This window comes from Emys orbicularis, chromosome 3 (assembly GCF_028017835.1).
Source record: "Emys orbicularis isolate rEmyOrb1 chromosome 3, rEmyOrb1.hap1, whole genome shotgun sequence".
NCBI classification, from domain to species: domain Eukaryota; kingdom Metazoa; phylum Chordata; order Testudines; family Emydidae; genus Emys; species Emys orbicularis.
The window spans coordinates 88,673,587-88,701,234 of record NC_088685.1 but is presented as its reverse complement, the minus strand read 5'-3'; the positions used below and the strand labels follow the sequence as shown (position 1 = coordinate 88,701,234).

Sequence of the window (27,648 nt, the reverse complement as noted above, 5' to 3'; positions counted from 1 at the left end):
ATCACCAGGTGGGGTCAGAGAGCAGCCAAATATCAACAACCAACCCTAGGGAGGCTGGAGGGCTGCAAGCCAAAGGCCTGCGCTGCCCTTAGCCACACAAGGCTCCACCCTCCCTTTGCCCATCTGTAGCAGCCTCCGCTCTGAGTGCTCCAGCCCGGAACGTTCCATCTGCGGGGGAGAGGGGACCAAGCCAGTGGGCGGGGAGAGGTGTCGCGCATGCGCTCGCCCTCGCCGAGGACATGAGAGCGGATGGTACCTTCCACGCCGAACCTGGCAGTTGGAAGAGCTTGCGTGAGCCTCACCCGCCCGGCGCCGGGCACGCGAGGGGCGGGGCTTTCGGAACCTGGTTCGGAGTAGGCGGGGTCAGCTCCTCGCCGGTTGGAGGAGGTGGAGCCGCAGCTACTGCCCACGCGCCGCTAGTAACGGCCCCTGGAGCGGCGACCATGACCCAGTCGGTGGTGGTGCAGGGTAAGCCGGTGAGACCCCCCCGCCCCCATCCTCCGCCCGCCCCAGCCCCGCTGACCCGTGTCTCTCCTGCTTTGCAGTGGGCCAGTGCGGGAACCAGATCGGCTGCCGCTTCTGGGACCTGGCGCTGAGGGAACACGCCGCCGTCAACAAGGTAACAGCCCCCGGGAGCGGCCCTGACACCCCCGCCCCCCCCCCCCAGCTGCCGGGCCGCGGGCGGTGCAGTGTCCGCTCCCCGGGGGAGCGGCGACCGGGTTCTTCCTGAGCGCGCGCAGCGTCGGCCGCTGATTCTGAGCAGAGCCTGGGACCCCCACCCCGAGCGCGGCTTCCCCGCTGCGGTCCCGTTAGTCCCCCCTCGGCGGCGGCTCCGCGCGGTGTTTCCACAGCGTCTGTCTCCGCCTCCGGGGGCCGGGGCAGCCTGAGGCCTGGGGGTTACTGGGCTGGACGCCGGGGGACTCCCTGACCTGATCCGTGTAGCGCAGCCCTTGGGGGTCTGAAATCTCACCGGGGTGACATGAGCAGTTCCTCCCACAGCTCTGGCACCGCCCCGCCGCTGGAGCCGTCCCACGCGCCGCCTTCCCAGTTCCCCGGGTAAATTAGTGGCTTCGAAATTTCTCATGAACTCCGTCTCCCGAAAACTCTTCCTTTGGGACGGAAACCCCAATGCATGGAACAAAGTCGCGCCCGCCCGGGACCCAGACAGCTGCGGAGTGAAACTGACATGCTCAGCAGTCACATGTATCTTGTCAGTTTCCTTCCAGGCCCAACCAGGAGCCATCCTTTTTGATTTTTCCTGATGAGAAACAAAAATTTTTTGGTAAACTGAAATTTTCTCTTGAAAAAAATTAGTTTTGTGAAAAGGGCATTTTTCATCTGAATGATTTTCTGACAAACTTTCAGCTCCAACCAGGACTGAGCAGTTAGTACTGCTTTTCCTTTTCCAAGTACTATGTAATTGTTTCCCATAAGGAGCCTTTCATGATGCAGCTGATTATCCTACATTGTCCCGCTTTGGGTTTCTTCCACTTTCCTCTGAAGTATCTGATTCTGGCTGCTGTTGCAGACAGGATACTGGACTAGATGTACCTTGGTTCGCCCAATCTGATCCAGTATGGCAGTTACTATGTTCCCTTCTCAGTCCTCCTCCTTCTTCTGGTGTCCTTCCATCACAATCATAGGTTTTTCCAGTGTTGGGCACATAAGGTCTGGTCTGTAGCCCTGGCAAGATCTTCCATGGTGCATGGTTCCTCCAGGAGCTGACAGACATGGTTTATATTTCACTGCAGTCACGTGTATCTGGGTCATTGAAATAACCCCACTGCCAGATATTGACTTTTGACCTGCAAACTCTTGTTCTGAGATTTAAACCAATCCTTCTCTGTGCCTGTGGGAATGCGTTTGCCAATTTTAGTCCTGCTAAAGCCTATGTGCTCCCTGTGCAAGTCTTTTTAAGTCCTGCAAACTATTTTTATTACTACAGATGGCAAATACACTCATCTCCAGCCCATGGTACTCTGACAGATCTAGTCACTGCCAAAGAGTGTGCGTATTTTCTCAGTATAGTACTAATATTGATTTGCAGAATGGTGGCCTGTTGTTTTTTTGGCATTACAAATAGTACAGTCCATGAAGGTATGTGAGCATTGCTCTGGAAAGTGATTTAGTTATCGAAACACATGTAGACCTTGAACAAAAAAATTGTAATGCCAGAAAATCAACAGGCCATCATGCTGCAGGGCTTTGGAGCTGTGCTCCAGCTCCAGGCAAAAACCTGCAGCTCCACTGCTCCAGAGCTGCTCCGCGCTCCAGCTCCAGGCTCCGCTCCAAAGCCCTGCAAAAAATAAGTGTTTTGTTCTTTGGCTGTCAAGGCAACAGCAGTGATTTTTTCTAGAAAAAAGCTGAGAATATACATCAATAAAGAACACTTGGGACCCAATTCTCTGTTGTCCCACAGGCAAATTATGTGGCTTTAGCAGCTTAAAGGGGCAGCGACAGGCCCTGGGGAATCCCCCACTTCAGGGGGCTTGCCCAATTGACATAGAATCAGTGAAACATCTCTACACCACTCCCCTTCCAAGTCCCTGTGTAGTGTGTGGATTTGGAACACTGCAGTGGTCCAACTATTCTCTACTTCTCATGGTCAACAGCGAATGGAGTGTATATCAGAGCAACCTTGGGGTTTCTCTAACTTATCCAAGTAGGCCCCCTTCAGGATGCAAAATACAAGGAGTATAAAGTTGCACTAAAGTCACCATTGGTCTCTTCTCCATTCCTATATTCAGCACAGGGACAGAGTAACAGATAAATGGGCCCAGTAATTAGCATGCTGAGGACCCCTGAATGGAAATGTGTCCAATTTGCAAGGTCTATATAGACATTATTTAAAAAAAAAATTCAATGTGTTAATAAAGATAATGGTGGACAGTCCTTTTGGCTACCTTGCTTCAAAGCAGCTAGTACTGATTCATTATGGCAAATCCTATATTTCTAGTATTGTATACAGCAACACGCTTTCATTTTCATCCCACTGTTTAGTGGGCAGCTGTACAGTAGATATGGATCAGCTATAATACCATAACAAATACAACATGTAAAACAGCAAAGCCAGTTTTAATGCTAATTAATAAATCTATTGGGTATTTTCATAAAATACAAAAATCTTCAAAAACACAAAATTAAAGAAAATATAATATTGGTTGTGATTTGTTAAATCTTGCGTTGAATAAAATGTTTTTATTGAATGAATTGTTTACTTTCATAATTTCAAATTCTGTGTATATTTTTAACTTAATACTGTTGTACATTGCTAGCCAGAAATAGCATTGAGAATCTCTAAAATTGCACACTTAAAACTTAACTTGTGCAACGTTTCTGTTTTTTAGAAAGGAATTTATGATGAAGCATTAAGCAGCTTCTTTAGAAATGTGGATACCAGGTAAGCTTTGCTGTATCAAGAGACCTATTTGAAATTTATCGGAGTAATTGATTTCAGTAAGTCAGCCATCCCTATTTGCTATTGCCCTGAATAAACTACAGTTTTATCTGTTTCAGGTCAAACTACTAATTTTGCTAGAAAGAGATCCTAAAGAGATCTTGTAATTTCATACATTGTGTCTGTCCTCCTCTTTGATATAGACCTTTGCTATTCTAATTCTATGAAAGTGTTCTACTCCTCCTTCACCCCTTCTCCCTCCCACCAAAAAAAAGCAGTCAGTTAATAACTGCACATTAATCTTCCTTTAAAATAAAATGTATTCTGTTTCAGCCACTCAGTCATATTTAAATGTCAGGCTTTATAATTATGATTTTTTGTGTTGATTGGGGATCTTGCAAGAGGAATTCATTTAAGAAGCACAATCTATGCAGGCCTTGAAAAATGTACTTGACCTGTTCTAGCATGAACACTAGAATCCATAGCTAGAATTTAAAGAAAAACAAACCCACCTATCCCACCATACTGGCACCCCTGCTACTCCTCCCTGCTTACACATGTGCATCTAATTCCTTAATGAAAGGAATAAAACAGTTGTACTGCTTACCATGCATGGTATTTAGCTGTAACACTATTAAGCAGCTTTCTATCTAATATGATGGTGAATCAGTAGCTGCAAGATAGTTAAGATGGGGTTACAAAGTTCAATTTTAACAGTGGCTTTAAACCTTTATTTTGTAAAGACTTCATTGAAATGGCAAAAACCAAAATACAGATAATAAATTTTGAGTACTGTTTGAATTTTGGATTGACTCACTTAGGGTACGTCTATACTTACCCGCTGGTTCGGCGGCAAGCAGTCGATCTTCTGGGATCGATTTATCGTGTCTTGTCTAGACGCAATAAATCGATCCCGGAAGTGCTCGCCGTCGACGCCGGTAATCCTGCTCCGCGAGAGGAGTAGGCGGAGTCGACGGGGGAGCCTGCCTGCCGCGTGTGGACCCGCGGTAAGTACCTTTAAGTTCGAACTAAGATACTTCGACTTCAGCTACATTATTCACGTAGCTGAAGTTGCGTATCTTAGTTCGAACTGGGGGCTTAGTGTGTACCAGCCCTTAGATTCCTTGCAAAAAGGGCATAAAGAAAAAAGCATGCTGCTTTGGCCACATTGTTCTCCTCATATGCTGATTCCTTGAATACCAGTTATACATCAATATGTTTGTCCATAGACTGCTTTATAACTTTTTTTTTAGCCGTAACAGAAAATGTATGTTAAGGTGAACACATGAGATTTTAGTTTGATGACAAATCTGCTGCAGCACAAATGCCATCACCCACTCAGGAAGGGAGGGGAAGGGAGAGAATGTGTACCTCATCTGATCATAGATTAGGGTTGGAAGAGACCTCAGGAGGTCATCTAGTCCAGCCCCCTGCTCAAAGCAGGACCAACCCCAACTAAATCGTCCCAGCAAGGGCTTTGTCAAGCCAGGCCTTAAAAACCTCTAAGGATGGAGGGTTACCCCCATCTCCCTAGGTAACCCATTCCAGTGCTTCACCACTCTCCTAGTGAAATAGTTTTTCCAAATATCCAACCTAGACCTCCCCTACTGCAACTTGCTACCATTGCTCCTTGTTCTGTCATCTGCCACCACTGAGAACAGCCTAGCTCCAACCTCTTTGGAACCCCTCTTCAGGTAGTTGAAGGCTTCTATCAAATTCCCCCTCACTCTTCTCTTCTGCAGACTAAATAAGCCCAGTTCCCTCAGCCTCACTTCATAAGTCATGTTCCCCAGCCTCCTAATAATTTTCGTTGCCCTCTGCTGGACTCTCTCCAATTTGTCCACATCCTTTCTGTAGTGGGGGGCCCAAAACTGGATGCAACGCTCCAGATGTGGCCTCACCAGTGCTGAATAGAGGGGAATAATCACTTCCCTCGATCTGCTGGCAGTGCTCCTACTAATGTCAATATGCCATTAGCCTTCTTGGCAATGAGGGCACATTGTTGACTCATATCCAGCTTCTCGTCCACTGTAATCCCCAGGTCCTTTTCTACAGAACTGCTGCTTAGCCAGTCGGTCCCCAGCCTGTCGCAGTGCCTGGGATTCTTCCATCCTAAGTGCAGGACTCTGCACTTGTCCTTGTTGAACCTCATCAGATTTCTTTTGGCCCAAGTCTCCAATTTGTCTAGGTCACTCTGGACCCTGTCCCTACTCTCTATCTATCTACCTCTCCCCCCAGCTTAGTGTCATCCACGAACTTGCTGAGGTGCAATCCATCCCATCATCCAGATCATTAATGAAGATGTTGAACAAAACCGGCTCCAGGACTGACCGCTGGGGCACTCCGCTTGATACCAGCTGCCAACTAGACATCGAGCCGTTGATCACTACCTGTTGAGCCCGACAATCTAGCCAGCTTTCTATCCACCTTATAGTCCGTTCATCCAATCCATACGATTTTAACTTGCTGGCAAGAATATTGTGGGAAACCGTATCAAAAGCTTTGCAAAAGTCCAAGATATATCACATCCACTGCTTTCCCCATATCCAGAGCCAGTTATCTTATCATAGAAGGCAATCGGGTTGGTCAGGCATGTCTTGCCCTTGGTGAATCCATGTTGACTGTTTCTGATCACCTTCTTGTCCTCCAAATTCTTCAAAATGGATTCCTTGAGGACCTGCTCCATGATTTTTTCAGGGACTGAGGTGAGGCTGACAGGTCTGTAGTTCCCCAGATTCTCCTCCTTCCCCTTTTTAAAGATGGGCACTATATTTGCCTTTTTCTAATTGTCCGGGACCTCCCCCGATCGCCACGAGTTTTCAAAGATAATAGCCAATGGTTCTGCAATCAGATCAGCCAACCAGGAGCAGCGCCAGGGTTTTTGCCGCCCTAGGCAGCAGCGCTTTTCCTCTGAGCATTCAGGGGGCCTGGGGTCTTCGGCGGCGGGGGTCCTTCCGCTCCACATCTTCGGGGCACTTCAGCGGCGGGTCCCGGAGCAAGTGAAGGACCCGCCACCGAATTTCCGCTGAAGATCCGGAGCGGAAGGACCCCCCGCCGCTGAATTTCCGCCGAGGGCAGCAAAATGCCGCCCCCCCAAATCCTGCCGCCCTAGACGACCGCCTAGGGTCGCCTAGTGGAAGTGCCGGCCCTGCAGCCAACTCCCTTAGCACTCTCGGATGCATTGCATCCAGCCCCATGGACTTGTGCATGTCCAGCTTTTCTAAATAGTCCTTAAGCTGTTCTTTCACCACTGAGGGCTGCTCGTCTCCTCCCCATACTGTGCTGCCCAGTGCAGCAATCTGAGAGCTGACCTTGTCTGTGAAGACCGAGGCAAAAAAAGCATTGAAATCTTCAGCTTTTCCCACATCATCTGTCGCTAGGTTGCTTCCCCCTTTCAGTAAGTGTCCCACACTTTCCCTGACCACCAGCTTGTTGCTAACATACCTGTAGAAACCCTTCTTGTTACCCTTCACATCCCTTGCTAACTGCAACTCCAATTGTGCTTTGGCCTTCCTGATTACACCCCTGCATGCTCAAGCAATATTTTTTTACTCCTCCCTAGTCATCTGTCCAAGTTTCCACTTCTTGTAAGCTTCCTTTTTGTGTTTAAGCTCACCAAAGATTTCACTGTTAAGCCAAGCTGGTTACCTGTCATATTTGCTATTCTTTCTGCACATTGGGATGATTTGTTCTTGCGCCCATAATAAGGCTGCTTTTTTTTGTAAATACAGCCAGCTCTCCTGGACTCCTTTCCCCTCATATTAGCCTCACAGGGGATCCTGCCCATCAGTTCCCTGAGGGAGTCAAAATCTGCTTTTCTGAAGTCCAGGGTCCATATTCTGCTGCTCTCCTTTCTTCCTTTTTTCAGGATCCTGAACTTGACCAACTCATAGTCACTGCTGCCCAGGTTGCCACCCATTTCTACTTCCCGTACCAGTTCTTTCCTGTTTGTGAGCAGCAGGTCAAGAGAAGCACAGCCTATAGTTGATTCCTCCAGCACTTGCACCAGGAAGTTGTCCCCAACACTCTCCAAAAACTTCCTGGATTGTCTGTGCATTGCTGTATTGCTCTCCCAGCAGATGTCAGGGTGATTGAAGTTCCCCATAAGAACCAGGGCCTGTGATCTGGAAACTTCTGTGAGTTGTCCGAAGAAAGCCTCGTCTACCTCATCCTCCTGGTCTATAGCAGATGACCACCACCCTTGTTGCTCTCACCTCTAAACTTACCCCAAAGACTCCACAGGCTTTTCTCCAGTTTCATACTGGAGCTCCAAGCAATCATACTGCTCTCTTGCATGCAGTGCAACTCCTCCACCTTTTCTTCCCCGCCTGTCCTTCCTGAACAGTTTATACCTATCCATGATAATGCTCCAGACATGTGAGTTACCCCACCAAGTCTCTGTTGTTCCAGTCACATCATATTTCCTTGACTGTGCCCTGTATACCCCTGTAGCCTAGGGGGAAGTTCCTGAACTGGAGAAAAAAGAGAGTAACCTCTGAGTGCTATTTAAATTCCCATACAATTCATTACCTTTATTATTAACTAGATTATGAAACACAGAAAATAGTGAAGAGCTGCTAAACACTCCCCTGCCCATTTTTAAAAAAAATAAATTAGCTGAGAGCTTATGCAACGTCACTGCAAGCACAGAATCCAGATTTTTCTTTTGACAGCCCCGAATATTACACACTGCACCATACTGCATTTCAGAGTGATTAAACCAGTCTAGTTGTCCTTTGCCTAACCACTATGTACTACACTCCTCTCCCAGAGCCAGGGCTAGAATCCAGCTACTTCGCCAGCAATGAGTAGGGGGATGTTCCTGATGGTAAATATTTCATGCTGACCACCTTAGTGTCACGTGAAGTTGTCCTTAAGATATTATCAGTGGGATGGGATCCTGTAAAGACTTTATTTTAGGGAATTTCCATTAAGACTTTGCAAGTAGAGTGTGTTGTATATGTGTGTGTGAGGGGGAGCATTATTGTTTTGCATTGGGTCAAACCTCTGGACAGCAGAGATCAATGAGAAGGAAAGAGAATTTTAATAATACTGTATCACTTCCATAATGGATCTGATCTTATAAAACATTTCTCCCTTTTCCAGAAATGGTGGTGATGGTGCTGATATTCACAAAGGAAAAATCTTCTCTTTAAAAGCACGAGTAAGACAATTTATAAGGATAATTTTGTATACGTTGCATACTTATGACTGACTGTAAAGAGCTCATGGTTTAAACTTCCTGTGTTTATCTTTTGTCTTAAATGCACAATTTCAGACATGCTTCTCAAACTAAAACTGAAATTTCTTAGTTCCCCAGGTTAGTGTAACAGTATTATAGTCCACTTTGCGGGCAGACGTCAGTAATCATTTGAAATGTATAATTTAGGAAAATGATTGTGTAGATCACACGTATAGTTGGTGTTTGTTTGGAGGGGGCAGTAAAGGGTTTTATTTGAGCCACTTAGTTAACATAAGTTTTTAAGAGGAAACATATCTTTGAAAATCTGTGCCAGTTTTTTTTGTTACTAAGTATTCAGCATGTTATGCATTTAACCCTTGAAATTTTGAACAGCATAAACAAAAGTTGCAATAACTGAAATAATGCTTCATTAAATTTTGTCTTCTGACAAGATCATAAAGGTGAATTTTTCTAGTCGGCTTCTCAGTCATAGTGTATCTTTTAAAATAAGATATTTATGCCTGAAACTTTAAAGGAACAAGATACCTTTTATCTTGCAAGTGCTCGTAATCCCTTTTGTGTAACTATTTCAAAGAGTGGCATACTGACTGAATTAAAATTTTTCTTTCTGTAAGGCTCTCTTGATTGACATGGAGGAGGGTGTAGTGAATGAAATTCTGCAGGGGCCATTGAGAGATGTCTTTGATAGCAAGCAGCTCATCACAGATGTTTCTGGTTCAGGGAACAACTGGTGAGAATAAACTCTTCTTCGCAAAGCAATTTTAGCTACTAATAGATGGCAGTTGAAAAGGTTGAAAATGATAACAATGTCTTTCTAGAGGATTCTATTGCACCGGGGGGAACTGAGACACATTAACAGTAAATCTTAGAGTTGCTGTCACCTTGAGGAGAACCTTGAAAAGCATTTTATTTATGAATCATTCTGCTGACATATCATTTCTTCTGTGTTTCTCTTCCCTCACTGTTTTTTGTTACTTGGCCTACTTGCATGAAGAAAGGATCATTTGTCTTAGGCATTCTCCTGTTCCAGCGGCTCATTCTTCACTGAAGGTCATAATCTAGTTTGGGACATTATGCAACTTGCATGGAGACCAAGTGAGGAGTGAATAACAGGAGCAGATGAACTTCTGACTTCCAAGCAACACAGATCCTGACTTTTTGCATATACGCCAAGTCACAAAAAAGGGAGGAGAAACTCTGAATAAAGTAGATAACCGAACAAATTTCCAATTTTTCTCTAAGGTGTTAGCACATCTGTAATAATACTGTGTGTACAGACAAGAATAGGAAGAATTAGAGTACAAAGCTGGAAATTTAAATTTTCTTATCATTTCTCATATTTGCAGGGCTGTAGGTCATAAACTGTATGGCTATCGGTACCGGGAACACATTGTGGAAAAGCTGAGGAGGACTGCAGAACACTGCGACTGTCTGCAGTGTTTTTTTGTAATTCATTCAATGGGAGGTGGTAAGCGTTTTTTCATGGTGAGCATGTCTGCAAATGCCACAAGTGAAAAAAGAACTAGATTTTGAAAAAATTTAACTTTCATAATATAAGACACTGGTAACATGGTAAGGAATTTTTTTTAATTAACAAAGACCCTTTAAGTCAAGTTAGTAGTAGTAATAATATTACCATAGTGCCAAGGTCTCCTTTTTGTTAGGCACTGTATACACAGAACAAAAAGACAGTCCCTGCCCCAAAGAGCGTACAATCCAAGTATAAGATCAGAGACAACAGATGCATACAGACAGACAAGTGGGGGGGCACAAGGAGACAATACTGGTTAGCATGATAGGCAATAGGTCTAAGTAGATCAGTGCCTAATGATTTTCAAGGGTTTTTTTGTAGGCATCACAGAAAAGCAGAGTTTTAAGGAAGGTTTTGAAGGAGGATAACGAGGTAGCTTAATTTTTTTGTTTCCATCTGTGGTTTTCTGTTCTCCCTTGGGGTGTTTGGACCATGATTGTCAGACCATCCTGCTCCCACAGTGCTTTCTTCTAACTTTTTTACCTATTATTATCAACATAAATGAAGTGTTCTCTTAGTACCATATTGTAAATGTATCCAAGGGTAACCTTGTGCAATGACAACTTTGGTCTTAGCATAATGGCACCAAACTTGACCAACTTCAGTGCTGTTACATTAAGAGAAGATAGTTTAAATGGGTAGGATCTGAAAACTGAATATGAAAATAGACCCCTGTTTTCCATGTATCTTTGTGCTGTGTCTTCAGTGTAATATGCTTAGTTTGAGAGAACCTGCTTATTATTACTCTCAGCATTGCAGAAAAGCAGTTATATTCTCCTCATCCTCCAGCCTCATAATTAAAATTGTCAGCTGTTAGGATTCCAGAATATTAGCTGTCCAAGGCAGAAGATACACCGCTTAATTTTCAGGTCTCTGATTTGAACTTAATGTTGACAGTAAAGAAGGGGGGTGAAATCATGTTCTGACTTGAAAACCGAGCAAACTTAATAAGGAAGTCACTGAAGGAAAAATAAATTTGAACACCAAAAAGTACCACTTGCAGTCATCTCGCTGACTATAATTACACTCAACATACAAACTGTATTATACAAAACTCATTATGGAGATACCCTGCCTTTTCCCAGGATGATATATCTACACACACAAGCTGAAGATGCTCTTTTACCTGCATTATTGGGCTATTTGAATCTGTATTTTAGGCTTAAGTAGAGATACACGCTGATCGGATACAGTATTTGAGTGTTCTAAAAAGATTCCGAAACCACATCTTTTATAAATATCCATCCTTATGTTTTTAACAAAGTTAGCTAGACAATAGAATAACTTGCTAAGAAGAGCCATGTCCCATCACAAGAAATGTTCCAGAGTAGACTAGATGTAACACTTAAGGGTATTTCATTAAAGCTTAGTACAAGAGCTGCTCTGGAATTTTTCAACTAAAAGTTTTTCAGTCAGAAAACACCAGTTCATCAAAACAAACTTTTTACAGAAAAGGGTCGTTTTTCATAGATTCCAAAGCCAGAAGGGACCTAGATCAAGTCTGACCTCCAATATAACACAGGCCATAAAACTTTCCCAAAATAATTCCTACAGCAGATTTTAGAAAAACATCCAGTCTTGATTTTAAAATTGTCAGTGATGGAAAATTGACCAGGATCCCTGCTAAATTGACAAATTTCCCATTTCAAAATATTTTTGAAAAAAAAGTTTAGAAATTGTTTCAACATTTCTTCAGTTGACCCAAAAAAATTTGTTTTCAGATTTTTTTGTTCATGAAAATGTTCAAGCTTTCAAATTCTTATCCCAGTTCAGGATGGAAAAACCTTTTCCTGTCCAGCTCTACTAACTCCCACTGTGATCACTGAGTGCTGAGCACTTATGAAAATCTGGTCTGTAATGTACAAAGAAATCCTGTGTTTCAGACGGGATTTAAATAATTCAGGATGTTGTTTTAAGCATTATCTCTTTTAATTGTAACTTTTTTCTTAATTATTCTTAGGGACAGGATCCGGTCTTGGTACTTTTGTACTAAACGTGCTTGAAGATGAGTTCCCGGAAGTATATAGATTTGTTACTTCAGTTTACCCTTCTGGGGAGGATGATGTCATTACTTCTCCATATAATAGTGTTCTGGCTATGAAGGAACTTAATGAGCATGCGGACTGTGTGCTGCCAATTGAAAATGAAGTAAGAGAGAGTATTAATATTCTTGTCAATTTCTCTTGTGGTGTACATTACAGAGGAAGTGTTTCTTCCTTGTCTGTATTGATGAACAGGAAAATGTTATCCTGAAACTTATTTTCAAAAAGAACCAAAGTGGCTTGGGCTCTTAAGTTCCTTAAGTCACTTTTGAAAATGAGATTTAGGGTTAGGGTTGCCAACTTCCAATTTCGGAAAACTGAACACTCTGCTCCTTCCCACTCCCACTGAGGCCCAGCCCTTTGCTCCACCCTCTCCCCCAAGATCCTGCCCTCCACTCACTCCTCCCTCTCCCCTCCCCTGCACCCAGCCTGGGGACCGCCGTACTCTGCCCACCCCATCAGTTACCTGCGGTGGGCGCTCTTTCCATAAGCCACTCACTCAAGTCACACAACTTGGAGCTGAGGATAGAACCCAAGATTCCTGACTTCCCGCCCCCACCCCCGCTCTAACCCACTAGCCCCCACACCCCTCCCAGAGCCAGGGAGAGAACCCAGGAGTCCTGACTTCCAGCTCCCCCCACCAGTTCCTCCAGGCCCCCAACACTGAGGCAAGGGACGGTTCCAAACACGCCCTGGTGTCCCCTGCCTGTCTGGGTCCATGGAACTGGGAGCAGGTGGTTGGTCGCCTCCATCTGGGGAACTTGCCCCATAGTTTGTAGCCCCCTCCTCCCCCGCTCCCCCACAGCAGCAGCCGTGACCCACTCACCCTGGCTGGCTCCAGAAAACTTGCACAGAAATATTGGTTCTAGGGTCTCCCCACTTCTCTTGAGGGGTTTAATGAGCCTCTGCTCCTGGCTCCTCTGCACCCCACAGCGAGGGGCTCTTGGGGCCCTGGCTCCCAGGCTACCTTGGCTTTGGCTGGGGCAGGCTGGCTGCAACACGCCAGAGCCTGTCAACTTCTGCTGCCTGGAGAGTGCGGGCACCCGAGTTCCCAGGGAGTAGCGCTGGGGGGCAGCTGGGCTCCTACCTGGGCAGTGATCATGCCGTGCACGGAGCGGGGATGGGCAGCCCAGCCTGTTGGGAAGTGGCCCTGTGCAGTGTAACGTGCCAAGCCCAGGCCCCTCTGCAGCCGGCAGTGGGGCAAGCAGATCCAGGGGCTGCTCTCCGAACAGCCCCTCTCCTGACATCCGAGCCCCGCAGCCTCTCCGTCGTGCTTGAAGCTTGCCCTCCCCTCACCCACTCTGCTCGCAGCACCAGTGCGAACCTGTGGGCACTCCCCAGCCCTGGGCCGGCCCCCTCCTCAGTCAGAGCTGTGAGAGACCTCTTGTAGCTGTGGCTGAGGCTCTCCATCAGCAGCTAAACAGCTGTTGATCTTCCCGCCCTCTCGGCAGGGAGGCTTATCACGTTTACTCTAGTAATCAGACTTTTAGTGTCCAGTCAGCAGTGCAGACCGGACACTGACAGGTTCCCTTTTCGACCAGACTTTCCAGTCAGAAACCGGACACCTGGCAACCCTACTTGGGGTCCTATGTTACTTCGGGGTTGTTGTTTTTTGAAAATTTTATCCTTATTTAAAAATTGCCCAGTACTTTTCCCCTTCCTTACAGAAATGGTCTGTAGCAGGGAATTTTATTCCTATGTCTGCTTTAAGGTAATGATTGCAAAACCCCTTGTTTTTAAGATCCTTATTCTCAATATATGGCTATTGTTTTATAAACAAAATTGTCCCCCATGCAAAAATGAATTTTTTAATTTGAAAAAAATCTTTTGAATTATATGAATATGAGAACAAATACCTTATTAGGAAATACAAGTTTTTCTGTATTTGAATAAAAATTAAACTTGTGTTTGAGTTAAGCTTCAGATTTTCTTGACACATTTGAAGAAAAGCAGTTCAAAAATACATTAGTCAATTACGAATGACCAAACAGTGAAGCAGACTTCAAAGGCACAAACTTAACTTGAGCTACTGTGCTTAAATTTTTGTTCTTAGATTTTAAGTTTTTACTGAAACAAACAGGGACGCTGAATGTGAAAGCTCTGTGCACAGGAGTACCTGGAAGCTTTTTTTTATAATAATTTCGTTTGTCTTCTCTCCAAGTCTTTATTTTCTATAGTTAGTAAAATTCATCAGATGACCAATTCTGGAAAGCTAGGATCAACTGTGAAACAAAACAGCTTGTTAACCTCAAGTGCAGGCAGTATCAAAACTGAACAGGAGAAGCCATTTGATGCTATGAACAATATTGTGGCCAACTTGCTGCTGAACCTGACAAGGTAATCTTACTGAGTATTCCACTATGCAAGTAATGCTGCGAGAGATAGTATGCAGAATGGATGTACTGCAGTTGAGAAAATATTGATCCATTCTCAGTATGGTATTAGTCAGCTGTTGTAATTAAGAGTTAATAAGCACTGTTCAAGTCTTGTAACAGCAGTCTAAAGAACCCACTTCAGGGGGTAATTTGGCAAAGTGGCTTACATTTTAGCATGAGGAAACTACTGTAGAAACCCTAAAAGGGATATTGAATGAGATCCTGTCCCATTGAAGTCAATGGCAAAACTCTCATGGACTTCAATGACACCCCACTGACTTCAGGATTTCTCCTATTGAATCTGTGGTACAGATGAAGAAAGAGGTCATCTGAATTCTTAGGATTGATCCTCTTCTAACTTGCTAGCCTAGTTTTGTAAACCTATAATGAAAACTTGCTCTTGGCAAAAGAAACTTTTTTTTATCCATGGTTTGCCCTAAAGATCTAGTTTTGGGTTTTTTGTTTTGTTTTAATGATTTACTCACCCATTGGAGGAAGTGATTACTCACCACAGGCAAGTAGAATTTTTTTAAGATGTTCAGGTCTTGGACCCTTACGCTGTGTGTCAGGTAGGTGTTAAATAAATTTGAAAGTGAGAAGTTATTTATGAATGATTTTTCAAAAGACAAATTGAAGTACATTCAAATATAAGAAAATATTTATGCAGCAGAAATGCGATTTCACCTTTATTAAAAATAGGAACCTAATGATACAAGACAGGGTATAAACAAATATTACTCAAGTAGTGATACACCACCTCTTGAATATACCTGCTACCCCCCCAAACACTAGTTGTTTAATATACAAAACTAATCACTATAAGAACTCCCATTGAAGTTAATTGGGACTAATGCTTTTAAGAGTACTTTTTGTAATAGATTGGTTCAAAAGATGTGTTTCCAGGTTTCTTAACTCATTCATCCTGTGAGCATTCCATGTCTCTGGCCCTCCATCTCCCGCCACCTGCTGCTACCCTGTGAACATTTTGTTTAGGATTGTGACATCAGAATTAGCATCCTCTCTACTATTTTTTCAGCTTTTTTTTTTTTCTCCTTTTGTGGCTGCTGTTATCAGTGCAGTAAACTCAGTGAGACGGAGGCATAACTCCTCTTCTCTTCTCTCCATTCTTGTCATCAGTTTATTTGCATAATGCAGTTCTTTTGGTTGAAATGAATTGGTGGGAAGATTCTTGCACATGTATAGGTATAGATTGCCTGTAGCTTTATACAGTCACACATTGTTAAACCGAGAGGTTAAAAGACTTTTTTTGTACATGTTCCTGCTAGCCAATTCTCTTTATTCCAGTTAATGACCATGGCTAACCTGTTAATCCCCCATTGTGTTTAGTAGTATAGAAGCCCTTACTGCCTAATCCCTATTTCCAATTATGTGAAATGATCTGCAACAGTAACCCTGAAATGTCTAGTTACTAAGGCTACGTCTTCACTACAGGGGGGGTAGGAGGGGTCGATTTAAGATACATAAATTCAGCTACGCGAATAGCGTAGCTGAATTCGACGTATCCGAGCCGACTTATCCCGCTGTGAGGACGGCGGCAAATCGACCTCCGCGGCTCCCCCACCGACGGCGCTTACTCCTACCTGCGCTGGTGGAGTACAAGCGTCGATTCGGGGATCAATTGTTGCGTCCCGACGAGACGCGATAATTCGATCCCTGAGAGATCGATTTCTACCCGCCGATTCAGGCGGGTAGTGAAGACGTAGCCTAAGGGAGTTATATCACCTCGGGCTTATCTTCAGCCAAAAACCACTTCGCTATAGAGCAGTACCTTAACCAGTAAACAGTGGGTGCTTAGTGTTAATGTTCAGGGCTTTTTTTAAGAGAAATGAAGAATATTGGTACAAATGTATGAAAAACCAGTAACTCTCATAATAGTGATTGATTCACCAATTCTGCAGTTGGTAAAATGACATAATTCATGGGAGAGACAAGTTGGGTGAGGTAATATCTGTTATTAGACCAATTTCTGTTGGTGAAAGAGACAAGCTTTCAAGCTCCACGGAGGTCTTCTTCAAATCTTGGAAAGGTAATCAGAGAGTCGCAGCTAGGTACAAGATGGAACAGATTGCCTCGGTGGTGCTCGAAAGCTGGTCTCTTTCACCAACAGAAGTTGGTCCAATAAAATAAATCACCTCACCCACTTTGTGTCTTTTATATCGTCAGACCATCATGGCTTCAACAACACTGCAAGCATTATATTTCTTCTCCATGATGTTCTCTGTTCTAGGGAACAACTGGAAAAAAATATGGATATAACAGTAACATATCAAGCTTCTACATAATTTTTTGTAAGTAAATGGTTTTGTTTTTATAATAGTACTATTAACTTTTAGCTCTGCCAGGTTTGAAGGTTCCCTTAATATGGATCTTAATGAAATCAGCATGAATTTGGTTCCCTTTCCTCGACTTCATTACCTGGTTTCCAGCTTGACTCCTCTGTATACATTGGCTGATGTTAATGTACCTTCTAGAAGGTAGGTGAAACAGACTGTTATGGAGTAATGGAGGCTATGCTGTAGCTGAGGTCTGGTTTAAGCCCTATGTTTAACTCCTGTAACTTCCACAAAAGAAAACTGCATATTCTGTATCTAACCCCAGGGTAAAAGTTTCTTTGGAAGCCTGTGGAAAAAATAAAAGAAATTTAAAAGCACTGTGGTATTTCCAAAATTTCCCTGATATTCACTTTGAAAATGTTCTTAATGGTGTTTTATTTAAGCTCAATCTCCACAATGGCTTGGCTTACAAACTCAAAATATGTTTTGTTAGCCTTTCGGAGAAGTGCCTTTTAGTGGGTTCTTTGGAAATCGGTGACGGAACTGCAAAGACATATATTATTAAGAGCTTGGTGATGGGGTATTTCTACCTCCCACCAAGGAATTAAATCCCACCATTAGAGCAGTGATAAAGGTGGTGCAGTGCTGATGGAGGGTCCCTGTACAGGTAAATGGGAGGGTGGAAGATTAAGGGGAAATGCAGTGATGATATTCCAGGATGGGGTATGGAGCAGGATGCAGTGGACTGGGAGATGTACCTACCGTTGGTAGGGAATGGGGGACACATGGAGGGTAGCATTATGTTCTCAGCTCTTTAATAGAGAGATTCTGGGTAAGGTAAGTGGAAGAGGACACAGAGTGGGGACAAATTTGTATACAATGGACCTGGGGCACATGGAAGCGGCTTAAAGGAGTATACAGGGACTGAAAGAAGGTATGAAGGGGACTTGTGAAGGTGGAGTCTTTATCTACATTAAAAACTTCACATGCTCAACTTTCCAGTCATAAAGCTTTAAACTTTCTTTCCACCATCTACTACTCAATATTATGCCCAAGTATAATTGTACCTCTCTTCCCAAGACTCCACTCCTTTATGAACTTTCCAGATGCTACAGTAGAGGAGCTTTACATCTTTGGGCCCCATAAGATCTGTTCAACCATGGCTCTCCTTCCACAGATTACATAAACCAGTCCAATTTGAACTTTGGGGAAAATTTCCTTTTAATTTTTTTTTTTAAGTGCCAAACAACTCTTTAAGAAATAAAGTTGAAAGTGTGGTTCAGTGGGTTCCCCCACACACACATACTATATATATTTTTTAAGGCATAGAATTTTTGTAAAATAAGGTAATGAACCTTTGACACACACACAAGTCTGGGAACAAGGATGGTTCATGTAAAGGGACACTGAATTTGAAATCTAGTTAATTCTAAAAAAAATCAATTTGAAATACTTTCAGTTTTATCTGCAAATACTTATGGCTTTACATTCACATTTTCCTTTTCTCTTAATTTTTTCCCTCTTCCCTTTTACTGGGTGAAAGAGCCACACAAAAGGGAATCTGACAGTACACAGAATGCTTTCAAATGTATAAAGCAAACAAACTGGAAAGAGCAAAGTTCAGAGAAAAAAATCCCTATTCTCTAAATCTAAGGAAGTCTAGTCTATTGTAACTTGAACCATCTTTTACCCCACTGAGCTTCAGGTTGCATCAACTCTGGTACATTCATCACAAGTCTGGGACACGACTGGTATACTCAACACAAGTTACCGGCATGTAACTTACTCCCCCATATCCACTATTTCTGAACTTGGTGTAATTTATATGCTCAGGTGCTCAAAGAAAAGCGTGCCAAGAAAAGCAAATAATGTGTGGTCATAAGAGGATGTAGGTTGAAATAGGCCACCCAGCTTGTACTATTGTTTGAAATTTTTTTTTGACTGTCCAATTTATACTTTAAAATAACAAGGAAGTGGATGAATTTCAGTTGCTCTTAAATTACAAGCTATGGGATTAGTGAAGAACTTCAACATGCTTAATAAAAGTAGATAACTGCCTTTTTTTTCTTAATTTAGGTTGGATCAAATGTTTTCAGATGCTTTCAGCAAAGACCACCAGTTGATTCAAGCAGACCCAAAGCATAGCTTGTACCTTGCCTGTGCACTTCTGGTTCGAGGAAATGTACAGGTTTCAGACCTTCGCAGAAACATTGAAAGGTTTGATCTATTTGTATGGCTTGTTTGTGCACAATACTTATTACAGAAGCTGTTGTCAGATTCTCCCTATTCATACAAAAAGTTTAAACAATAAATTCAGCAAAAAAAGAAAAGTTTAGTTATAGTTACTTGAGAGAGGAAATGTTAATGACCAACAGAAAAAGAGTGAAAGAGCTTGAAAATACTATTCTGTGGTTCCTAATGATACAATTTGTCAATAAGCTTTGTAAGTAGTGAACCTTTCTAAGTGTCATGGGACCTTTTCCAAGCCAAATCTGTTTGTGGTTATGATCAAGTGATTACCAAATAGTTATCTGCATACCATCAAAAAACCTCACCATTCTTGTCATATACCTGTCATAAAGATGTTTGCTGAGAGAATGGTTCAGTTCATCTCCCAGTTTTTCCCCCCAAGCCTCACTCAGCCCCAGGGGAAGCTAAACTTCATATGCTTGATGTAATAAGGGCATTGTTATATTACCTTAAATGACAAAATCATTCAGAAGCAAACCTAGTGATCTTTGATGATAGGCTTGGAAGGATTCATTTTTTATTGATAAATGTAGGTAAGCATTGATTTCATCATACATGCAAACCAGGTGAAAAATATTTCCATTGGTAATTATTAGGGCTGTCAAATGATTAAAAAAAAGTAATTGCGATTAATCGTGATATGAAAAATATTAATCGTGATTAATCACAGTTTTAATTGCCCTGTTAATAATAGACTACCAATAGAAATTTATTATAAATATTTTGGATTTTTTCTACATTTTCAAATATATTAATTTCAATTACAACACAGAATACAAAGTGTACAGTGCTTACTTTATATTATTTTTTCATTACAAATATTTGCATTGTAAAAAGATTTTTAAAAAAGTATTTTTCAATTCCCTCATACAAATACTGTAGTTCAATCTCTTTATCATGAAAGTGCAACTTACAAATGTAGATTTATTTATTTTTTTTGGTTACGTAACTTCACTCAAAAACAAAACAGTGTAAAACTTTAGAGCCTACAAGTTCACTCATTCCTACTTCTTGTTCAGCCAATCACTCACACAAACAAATTTGTTTACGTTTATGGGAGATAATGCTGCCCACTTCTTATTTACAGTGTCACCTGAAAGTGAGAACAGATGTTCGCATGGCACGTTGGTAGCTGGCATTGCACAGTATTTACATGCCAGATATGCTAAACATTCGTATGCCCCTTCATGCTTCGGCCACCATTCCAGAGGACATGCTTCCATGCTGATGACTGGTTCTGCTCAATAATGATCCAAAGCAGAGCGGACCAACGCATGTTCATTTTCATCATCAGAGTCAGATGCCACCAACAGAGGTTGATTTTCTTTTTTGGTGGTTCGGGCTCTGTAGTTTCCGCATCATAGGGTCGCTCTTTTAAGACTTCTGACAGCATGTTCCACGTCTTGTCCCTCTCAGATTTTGGAAGGCAATTCAGATTCTTAAAACTTGAGTCGAGTGCTGTAGAAATCTCACATTGGTACCTTCTTTGTGTTTTGTCAAATCTGCAGTGAAAGTATTCTTAAAACAAATGTGCTGGGTCGTCATCTGAGACTGATATAACATGAAATATATGGCAGAATGCAGGTGTAAAACAGCAGGGCACATACAATTGTCCCCCAAGGAGTTCAGTCACAAATTTAATTAACACTTTTTTTTTTTTTTTAAACGAGCATCATCAGCATGGAAGCATGTCCTCTGGAATGGTGGCCGAAGCATGAAGGGGTATTTTCAAATATATTTGAAAATGTAGGAAAAAGTACACAAATATTTATAATAAATTTCAATTGATGGTCTATTGTTTAACAGTGTGATTAAAAACTGTGATGAATCGCGATAAATTTTTTTTAATCGTGATTAATTTTTTTGAGATAATCGTGTGAGTTAACTGATTAATTGACAGCCCTAGTAATAATCAAAATTTACAGGTAGGCAAAGTAAAAAATGATGCTTGAAAACTTCTTAGTTTGAATTAAGGATATTTACTTTGTATATTTTGACATGGGATATTGACAATTTGGGTTTTAACAGTTATAAAGCTTTAATTTTTTTTTAATCTCATTGGCTACTGTCATTAAATCTGACCTCCACCATAATTTACAACTGTGTGATTTAAAAATTAAAAAATGCTTCAAACCCATAATTTTGTACAACTGTGATAATTTAAATCATTAAAAAAAAATACTTGAAAATAAATATCAATATCTGTCAAAATTATTTTAAAAAAACATTGAATTCTACCAACCCTACTGAGAAGGTTAAAGGTCAGGCAGTATCCTCACAGATTATCAAAATGGATCTTCAGCTATATAAAAACATGGTACAAGCTATCCAAGTTGGAAACAGCTAGCTACATTAGAACTCATTCTGCTAGAGTTAGGTCAGCCTCTGCTACCGGATTGGGGAATGTCCCTTACTGAAAATATGTAAGGCAGCCTCCGGGAGCTCAGTCAACTCATTCACAAGTCACTATTCATTGTAGAGGCTTCCAGATGAGATGCCCATTTTAGTAGGGCTGTCCTGTAGTCATTTTTAAAGTAGGACTCCAGTACCCATCTCCAAGGAAACAGACAGTCACCAAGAGTGAAATCTGTGGACAGTCACTGAAGGAAGAATGGTTACTAACCTTACAGCAACTGTGGTTCTTCGAGATGTGTTATGCACATGGACTCCAGGACCCATCCTCCTTCCCTTCTACTACAGAGTCCTCTGGGATTTGTTATTGACAAAAGAACTGAAGTATGGTTGGGCCTGCTCTGCCCTTTATGACCTCGGGTGCTGAGGTGTGAGGACATCTAAGGCACCGGGGCAGCCCCGAGACAATGGACAAAGGAATCCAATCTTGTGCATGTGCACCAAGAGTGGAATCCATATGGACAACACATCTTGAAGAACCACAGTTACTGGGAGATAAGTCCTTTCTCCCAGCACCAGCAAATAGCCTATATGATATGTCAACAAACTTAAGAATATGCTGTCTATGGCATCTATTGTATTACACTGTCTGACTAGTTTTGGCTGCAGCTAGGCTTCCCTTTTTTATGGGAAACTGAGTGAAGTGTCTTATGATACGGGTCCCTTGAAGGTAGCTTTATTTTTAATACTGAAATATAAAATAAACTAACAAATTATTATTAAAATTAGCATTCTCCTGTGGTTTTTAAGGTTACATTAATTAAGCTGCTAATTCCATGTTAAAGTCTAAAAGAGTTATGCCAAATGCTAATTATAATGGCTTTTTTCTTCCTGAAATTTTATATGCAGGTGCCCTTGAGATTGCTTGTTTTAGCAAAGTAAACAGAACTGTTAACACTGTGCTATGTACTGTACCTCTTTGCTTGCTTGCTTATTTTAAGCTATGAATTTATGTATTGCAGGTTGAAGCCTTCCCTTCATTTTGTCTCATGGAATCAAGAAGGCTGGAAAACTGGCCTATGTTCAGTACCTCCTGTGGGCCATTCTCACTCACTGTTGACATTAGCAAACAACACTTGTGTGAAACCGGCCTTTACAGAGCTCAAAGACCGATTCATGAAGCTCTACAAGAAAAAGGTACGGTGAAAAGCAGCATAGCATCCCAGTGTACTTTAAAGTAGCAGTAGTCTCTTCTATAATTTTATTTTTTGAGAAGTGGAGGAGAAAAGCAAATTTCAGTGCAAGCTGTAACAAAGAAGATATTGCTTTAATATAGATACAATAGACTTTGCACGCCGAATGCAAAGCAGTGTTGTGGACCTACCTTTTCTGATAACAATGCATTATCTTTTTTTATTAGTATTCCTATACCACCAGAATGAGTGTCTTGATAACACATCCTATATCTGAATTGCACCCCACCAGTATAGCTGGGAGCATGCTACAAAAGTGTAGCACTTCTAAATATACCTAAAAACACTTCAATTAAGCCTCTTTGTTTGCCATGGCAAAGGAACTGGAAAAGCTGTGGCTTTGTCAAAGCAAAAGATAGAAACATAAACTAAGTTATCGCTCATAGGGTTTTTTTTAATGTTTGTCATTATAAGTCCTGTGCTATTGATCATCAAAAAACCTTTACGTTTTTAACACCAGTACTCTAACTCACTGTATCAAACTTGTAAAATCCAATGAAGCTGTCTTGTAACACGGACTGAGACTTCAGTTTTGTCATGAAAGTCGTGGCTGTGGCAAACATATAGCCTTAGCTAAAATGAGGGTGGTGTTTAAGTTAACAACTAAAACTAAGCTGGGCAGATAACCCAAGAAAAGACTGAAAGGAAAAGAACTCTATATTGAGTTAACAGGATATCCTAAAGCAGTGGCTCTCAACCTTTCCAGACTACTGTGCCCCTTTCAGGAGTCTGATTTGTCTTGCGTACCCCCCAAGTTACACCTCACTTAAAAACGACTTGCTTATAAAATCAGACATAAAAATACAAGTGTCACAGTGCTCTATTACTGAAAAATAGCAAATATCTAGATGAGTTGATGCACCCCCTGGAAGACCTCTGCACACCCCAGGGGTACATGTACCCCAGTTGAGAACCACTGTTCTAAAACACCTTTGGAAGTTCAATGTTTTTAAAGGAATCCTAAAAAGTGGGAAGATTAACCTTAGGGCATGTCTACACTATAGGTGCTAGAGCTGTTGATGCTTCCTATGTGGACTGAAGGAGGTTTTCTGTTAATATAAATGATCCACCCCCCAGTCCCCAAGCATTTACACTGGGGTGTTAAATCAGCTTAACAATGGCACTCGGGGTTTGAATTTTTCACATACCTGAACCAGGTAGCTAGGTCCTAGTTAGCTACATTTTAAGCGGAGTCCTGGCTAAACACTAATGTCAGTGAATTCCAGACACTGCAGCCCACTACAACAAAGCCACAATTGTCTGCCAGCCTGCTTTGATGGGCCCTGTAAAGGTAGGTGGCAGATAAACATAAGCACTGAACTTCTAGCCTGGGGGGGGAGTCATTGTGCCCTCCCAATCCTGGGCTTCTCCAAGGGCCAGAGAGGCCCTCAGCGTAATGTAGGCAACCCTGAGGGCTTGTCTAAATTACAGCAGCTTCCCCAGATTATCCTATAGAATGCAGCACTGCCCAGAATTTCTGCAACATACAGCACTGCTCCACCCACCCCCATTCTACACCAAACCTTTCAAGGGGAGTCTCGGGAGGCCACCTTTCCCAGACAGAATCAGGGTTTTTAGGGCTTCTTTGTGTGCTGCGGCCCTTTTGCCTGTCACAAATGGGCTGGAGCAGGGATGAGGGCTTTGCCCACGTTCAAGATGGGGTCTCTAAAGTACCCAGGACTTAGGCCCTTAAAGACTTTTGAAAATAATAGTGTTATGGGCCACCTGCCACTTCAGAAGCAGCCAACAGTCAGTCAAACCAATGAGTAAAAATACTGCTGCATTCTGAACTAATGGCAAATAGTAGAGAAGCTCTGCTGTAAACTCCACTAATCAGGAATTACAATAATAAAGCATTTATTGCCTTTACTCCATTACTATCTTGATATCTTGCGGCACTGGAAAAAACACTTCTGAACCACAACTGGCACCTGGCTTTTAATATAAAGGGCTTGGTCAGAAGTGACACTAAGGGCTTGCCTACAGTGTGCCATAGTGTGGACTATTGGGGAGTGAATTGCAAAGTGTACCAAAGTATTGCGCATTAACTGCCCCATATGGATGCTGCTGGCCAAACTAGTTTGTGTTCTCTAACTGTTAGGACTATGTTAACGTGAACTAGGTACTTTTTTAAGTTCATGCTAGGAGCATCCACACAGGGCAGTTAGTGTGCAACTCTTTGGTATGTTCTGCAATTCACACCCCCAATAGTCTGCACTGCGGTGCAGTGTAGACGTAGCCTAAGATTCTTAACTATGTATTGGTGAATCCTTTCAACAAGCTTCTACACAAAGGAACAAGCCTCCTTAATGATCTTTATTTAGAGTAAGACAGGATGGAGGATGAGGCATGTGACTGATCTGGCTGGCAGTATTGTTCAAGATCCCCTCCCTACTCACCCAAAGATTAATTAGATCAACCTAGCAACGTCACTCAGGGCTGTGAAAAAATTCATGCCCTGAGCGCTGTCGCAAGGTTGACCTAACCCCCAGTGCAGATGCAGCTAGGTCAATGGAAGAACCTAGCTACTACCTCTCGGACAGGTGGATTAACTACATCAATGGAAAAACCCCTTCCATTAATGTGGGAAAAGTCTACAGCAACACAGCTCTGGCACTGTAGTTGTGTCACTGTAGCAGCTGTAGTGTGGGCATGCCCCAGAGTATTGCAGCAGGAAGTTGCTAAGTAGCATTTCAGCAAAGGATATAGTGAATCTAGACAGTCTTTCAATCTATTTATGATAGTGCTTGTTGTCCCCTTTCAAGGCAGGCTAAACAATAATGTATATTGAGCTAGATTAATCTAACTTCTTGTGCACAGAAAAGGATATAGTTAATCTGTGTATATTCTTATAGGCTCACCTTCACCATTACTTGCACGTTGATGGGATGGAGCAAAGCTGTTTCTCCGAAGCCATATCATCCTTGTCAGATCTAATAGAGGAGTATAACCAGCTAGATGCCACTAAAAGTGTGCCTAGAACATATCCCTCAAGACTGAAGATAGCTATGTAACGGAGGAAGAATTGTTATTATTTGCAGAACAACAGACTGCCTAAGCTAACTGGATGGGTTGTGAAGCACCTAGGACTAATCATTCCACAGGGTTCCTGGTACTGTCCCTCTCCAGGCTGACTGGGAGTGTTGTATCAGGTGCTCAGCCTGTGGAAAAGGGACCAACATATATTGCACACTAGCAGAGTAAGTAGAGATCACGTCTGCCAGGAGGAGAGAAGGGAGGAATTTATAACAGCCCAAAATGAGTTGGTGAACTCCGTGGACCAACTTGCGCTAATTGATCCCTGCTTTGGAGCAAAGAGTCCCCTTGGTATAAGATACACGAGGGAAGGGAAATCCTACATTTCCTTTTTTGAGATGAAAGGAGGCATCTAGTGTGTCATTTCTGAAGTTCCTAATATCCTAGAAAATTTATTTCCAAAATGATGGTCTAAGTGATGTGTGTCACTATTCACAACTTAGAGTGTTGCTTCATCATTGTATTTAGATGTAATTGAACTAAAATTTTCCAAGTTGATATTAAAACTGGCAATATCAAGAATAATTTGACAAAACAAATGCATCAAGTACAATCCTAATATATCGTATAATAATGCTTCACCTTTCATGAACTGTAGGTTGCACTAATGTTGGTTTATGTACTGATGAGGATAAGAGGCTAGCATAGTATGCCGCCTCTTTATCCAATAACTGTGATCATATGTACTTATGATATGGATTGTTTGGTGAACGAAGATTATAGTCTTAAAAGAACCTAATTAAAATAGAAGCATATTTTAAATATATAATTAGAGTAAAGAGATTTTTGTATTATGATCAGACTATATTTATAAACAGTTTTCTTAATAACAACTCTTATATTTTTGCAGAATAAAATATGCGGATATTCAGAATTTGTCTGCCAAGCCTGACTCTTTTGTCTTAAAACTGCATTAAGCAACTACAAATGGACCCATAAAATGACTTTTTTTTTTTTTAATTACAAGTTTCTTTGAAGAGAGCTCTGGTGGTAGTATGACCAGACACAATAGTATTAGTTCTAATTTTTAATGTATGAGGCCAGAAATACACAAGACAAATATTTGTTGAGGCAATTCTTATTAGGAAGAAAGCATTTTGAAAGTCACTCCGGTGAAACAACTTACCTATAGAACACTACAAATGTACTTGGCACTTTATGACAAAAGACATAGGGTAAAATCCTATCCTCATTGAAGTCACTGGGAGTTTTGCCATAGACTTCAGTGAGGCCAGGACTTCACCCATGGTCCCTACCCCAAGGAGCTTGCAGTCTAGGTTAAATAAGAAACAAAATATCATGAAGAGGGAACAGAAATGAAGGCGGGACCAGCATAAGATCAGGAGGTTACTTTTCATTGTATATGTAGTGTTTGTTCCTTTTATAAGTTTGTTTTTGTCAGCATGTCATGAGTGGGGGAAAATAATGAAAAGGCAAATTGTATACATTTAAAATTAAAATCTAGAAAAATAGTTCATTGGGAATGAAGTGAACTAACCTATGTCTTGACAAATATGTTTTCATTTGTACCTGCGCAAATATAATGTTTCTTTTATTCACTGCATTTGGAGAAATGTAAAATATAAGAATTGGTGCACAACTGAATCTGAGCTTAAAATTCATTTGTAGTTGTATGCTACAATATGTAATGTTGTTGCTTTTTCTAACTCACAAAAGATCAATCTTTTTTTCTAATGCTGTCAGTGTAGCTGTAACTTGTGGATCTATCTTGTGGATCAAGAATGATAGATCAGATGTTACAGCAAAAAAAGTTAGTAGAAAAAGGAATCTTAAGTTACTTGGATGTTTAATTTAAACCTACATGTTTGTTGAGGATGAGGGAAAACACCTATTTCTAGGAGTTTTTTGTGTAAATATGGAGCAAACTCATCCCTGCGTTCCTGTGGATTTTTTT

The 27,648-nt window shown here is 41.8% G+C and overlaps 1 protein-coding gene across 1 annotated transcript; it reads left to right on the top strand.

The window, feature by feature from the left end:
• The first annotated feature begins 249 nt into the window (after positions 1-249).
• TUBE1 (tubulin epsilon 1) lies at positions 250-25,782 on the top strand. The gene is given in 13 exon segments (XM_065401219.1): positions 250-340; positions 343-468; positions 546-619; positions 3,348-3,400; positions 8,504-8,561; positions 9,215-9,330; positions 9,947-10,068; positions 12,092-12,279; positions 14,335-14,510; positions 16,903-17,043; positions 18,919-19,059; positions 22,467-22,641; positions 25,553-25,782. Coding segments are annotated over 13 exon segments (1,620 nt in total). The 3' UTR covers positions 25,712-25,782.
• Positions 25,783-27,648: the final 1,866 nt, after the last annotated feature.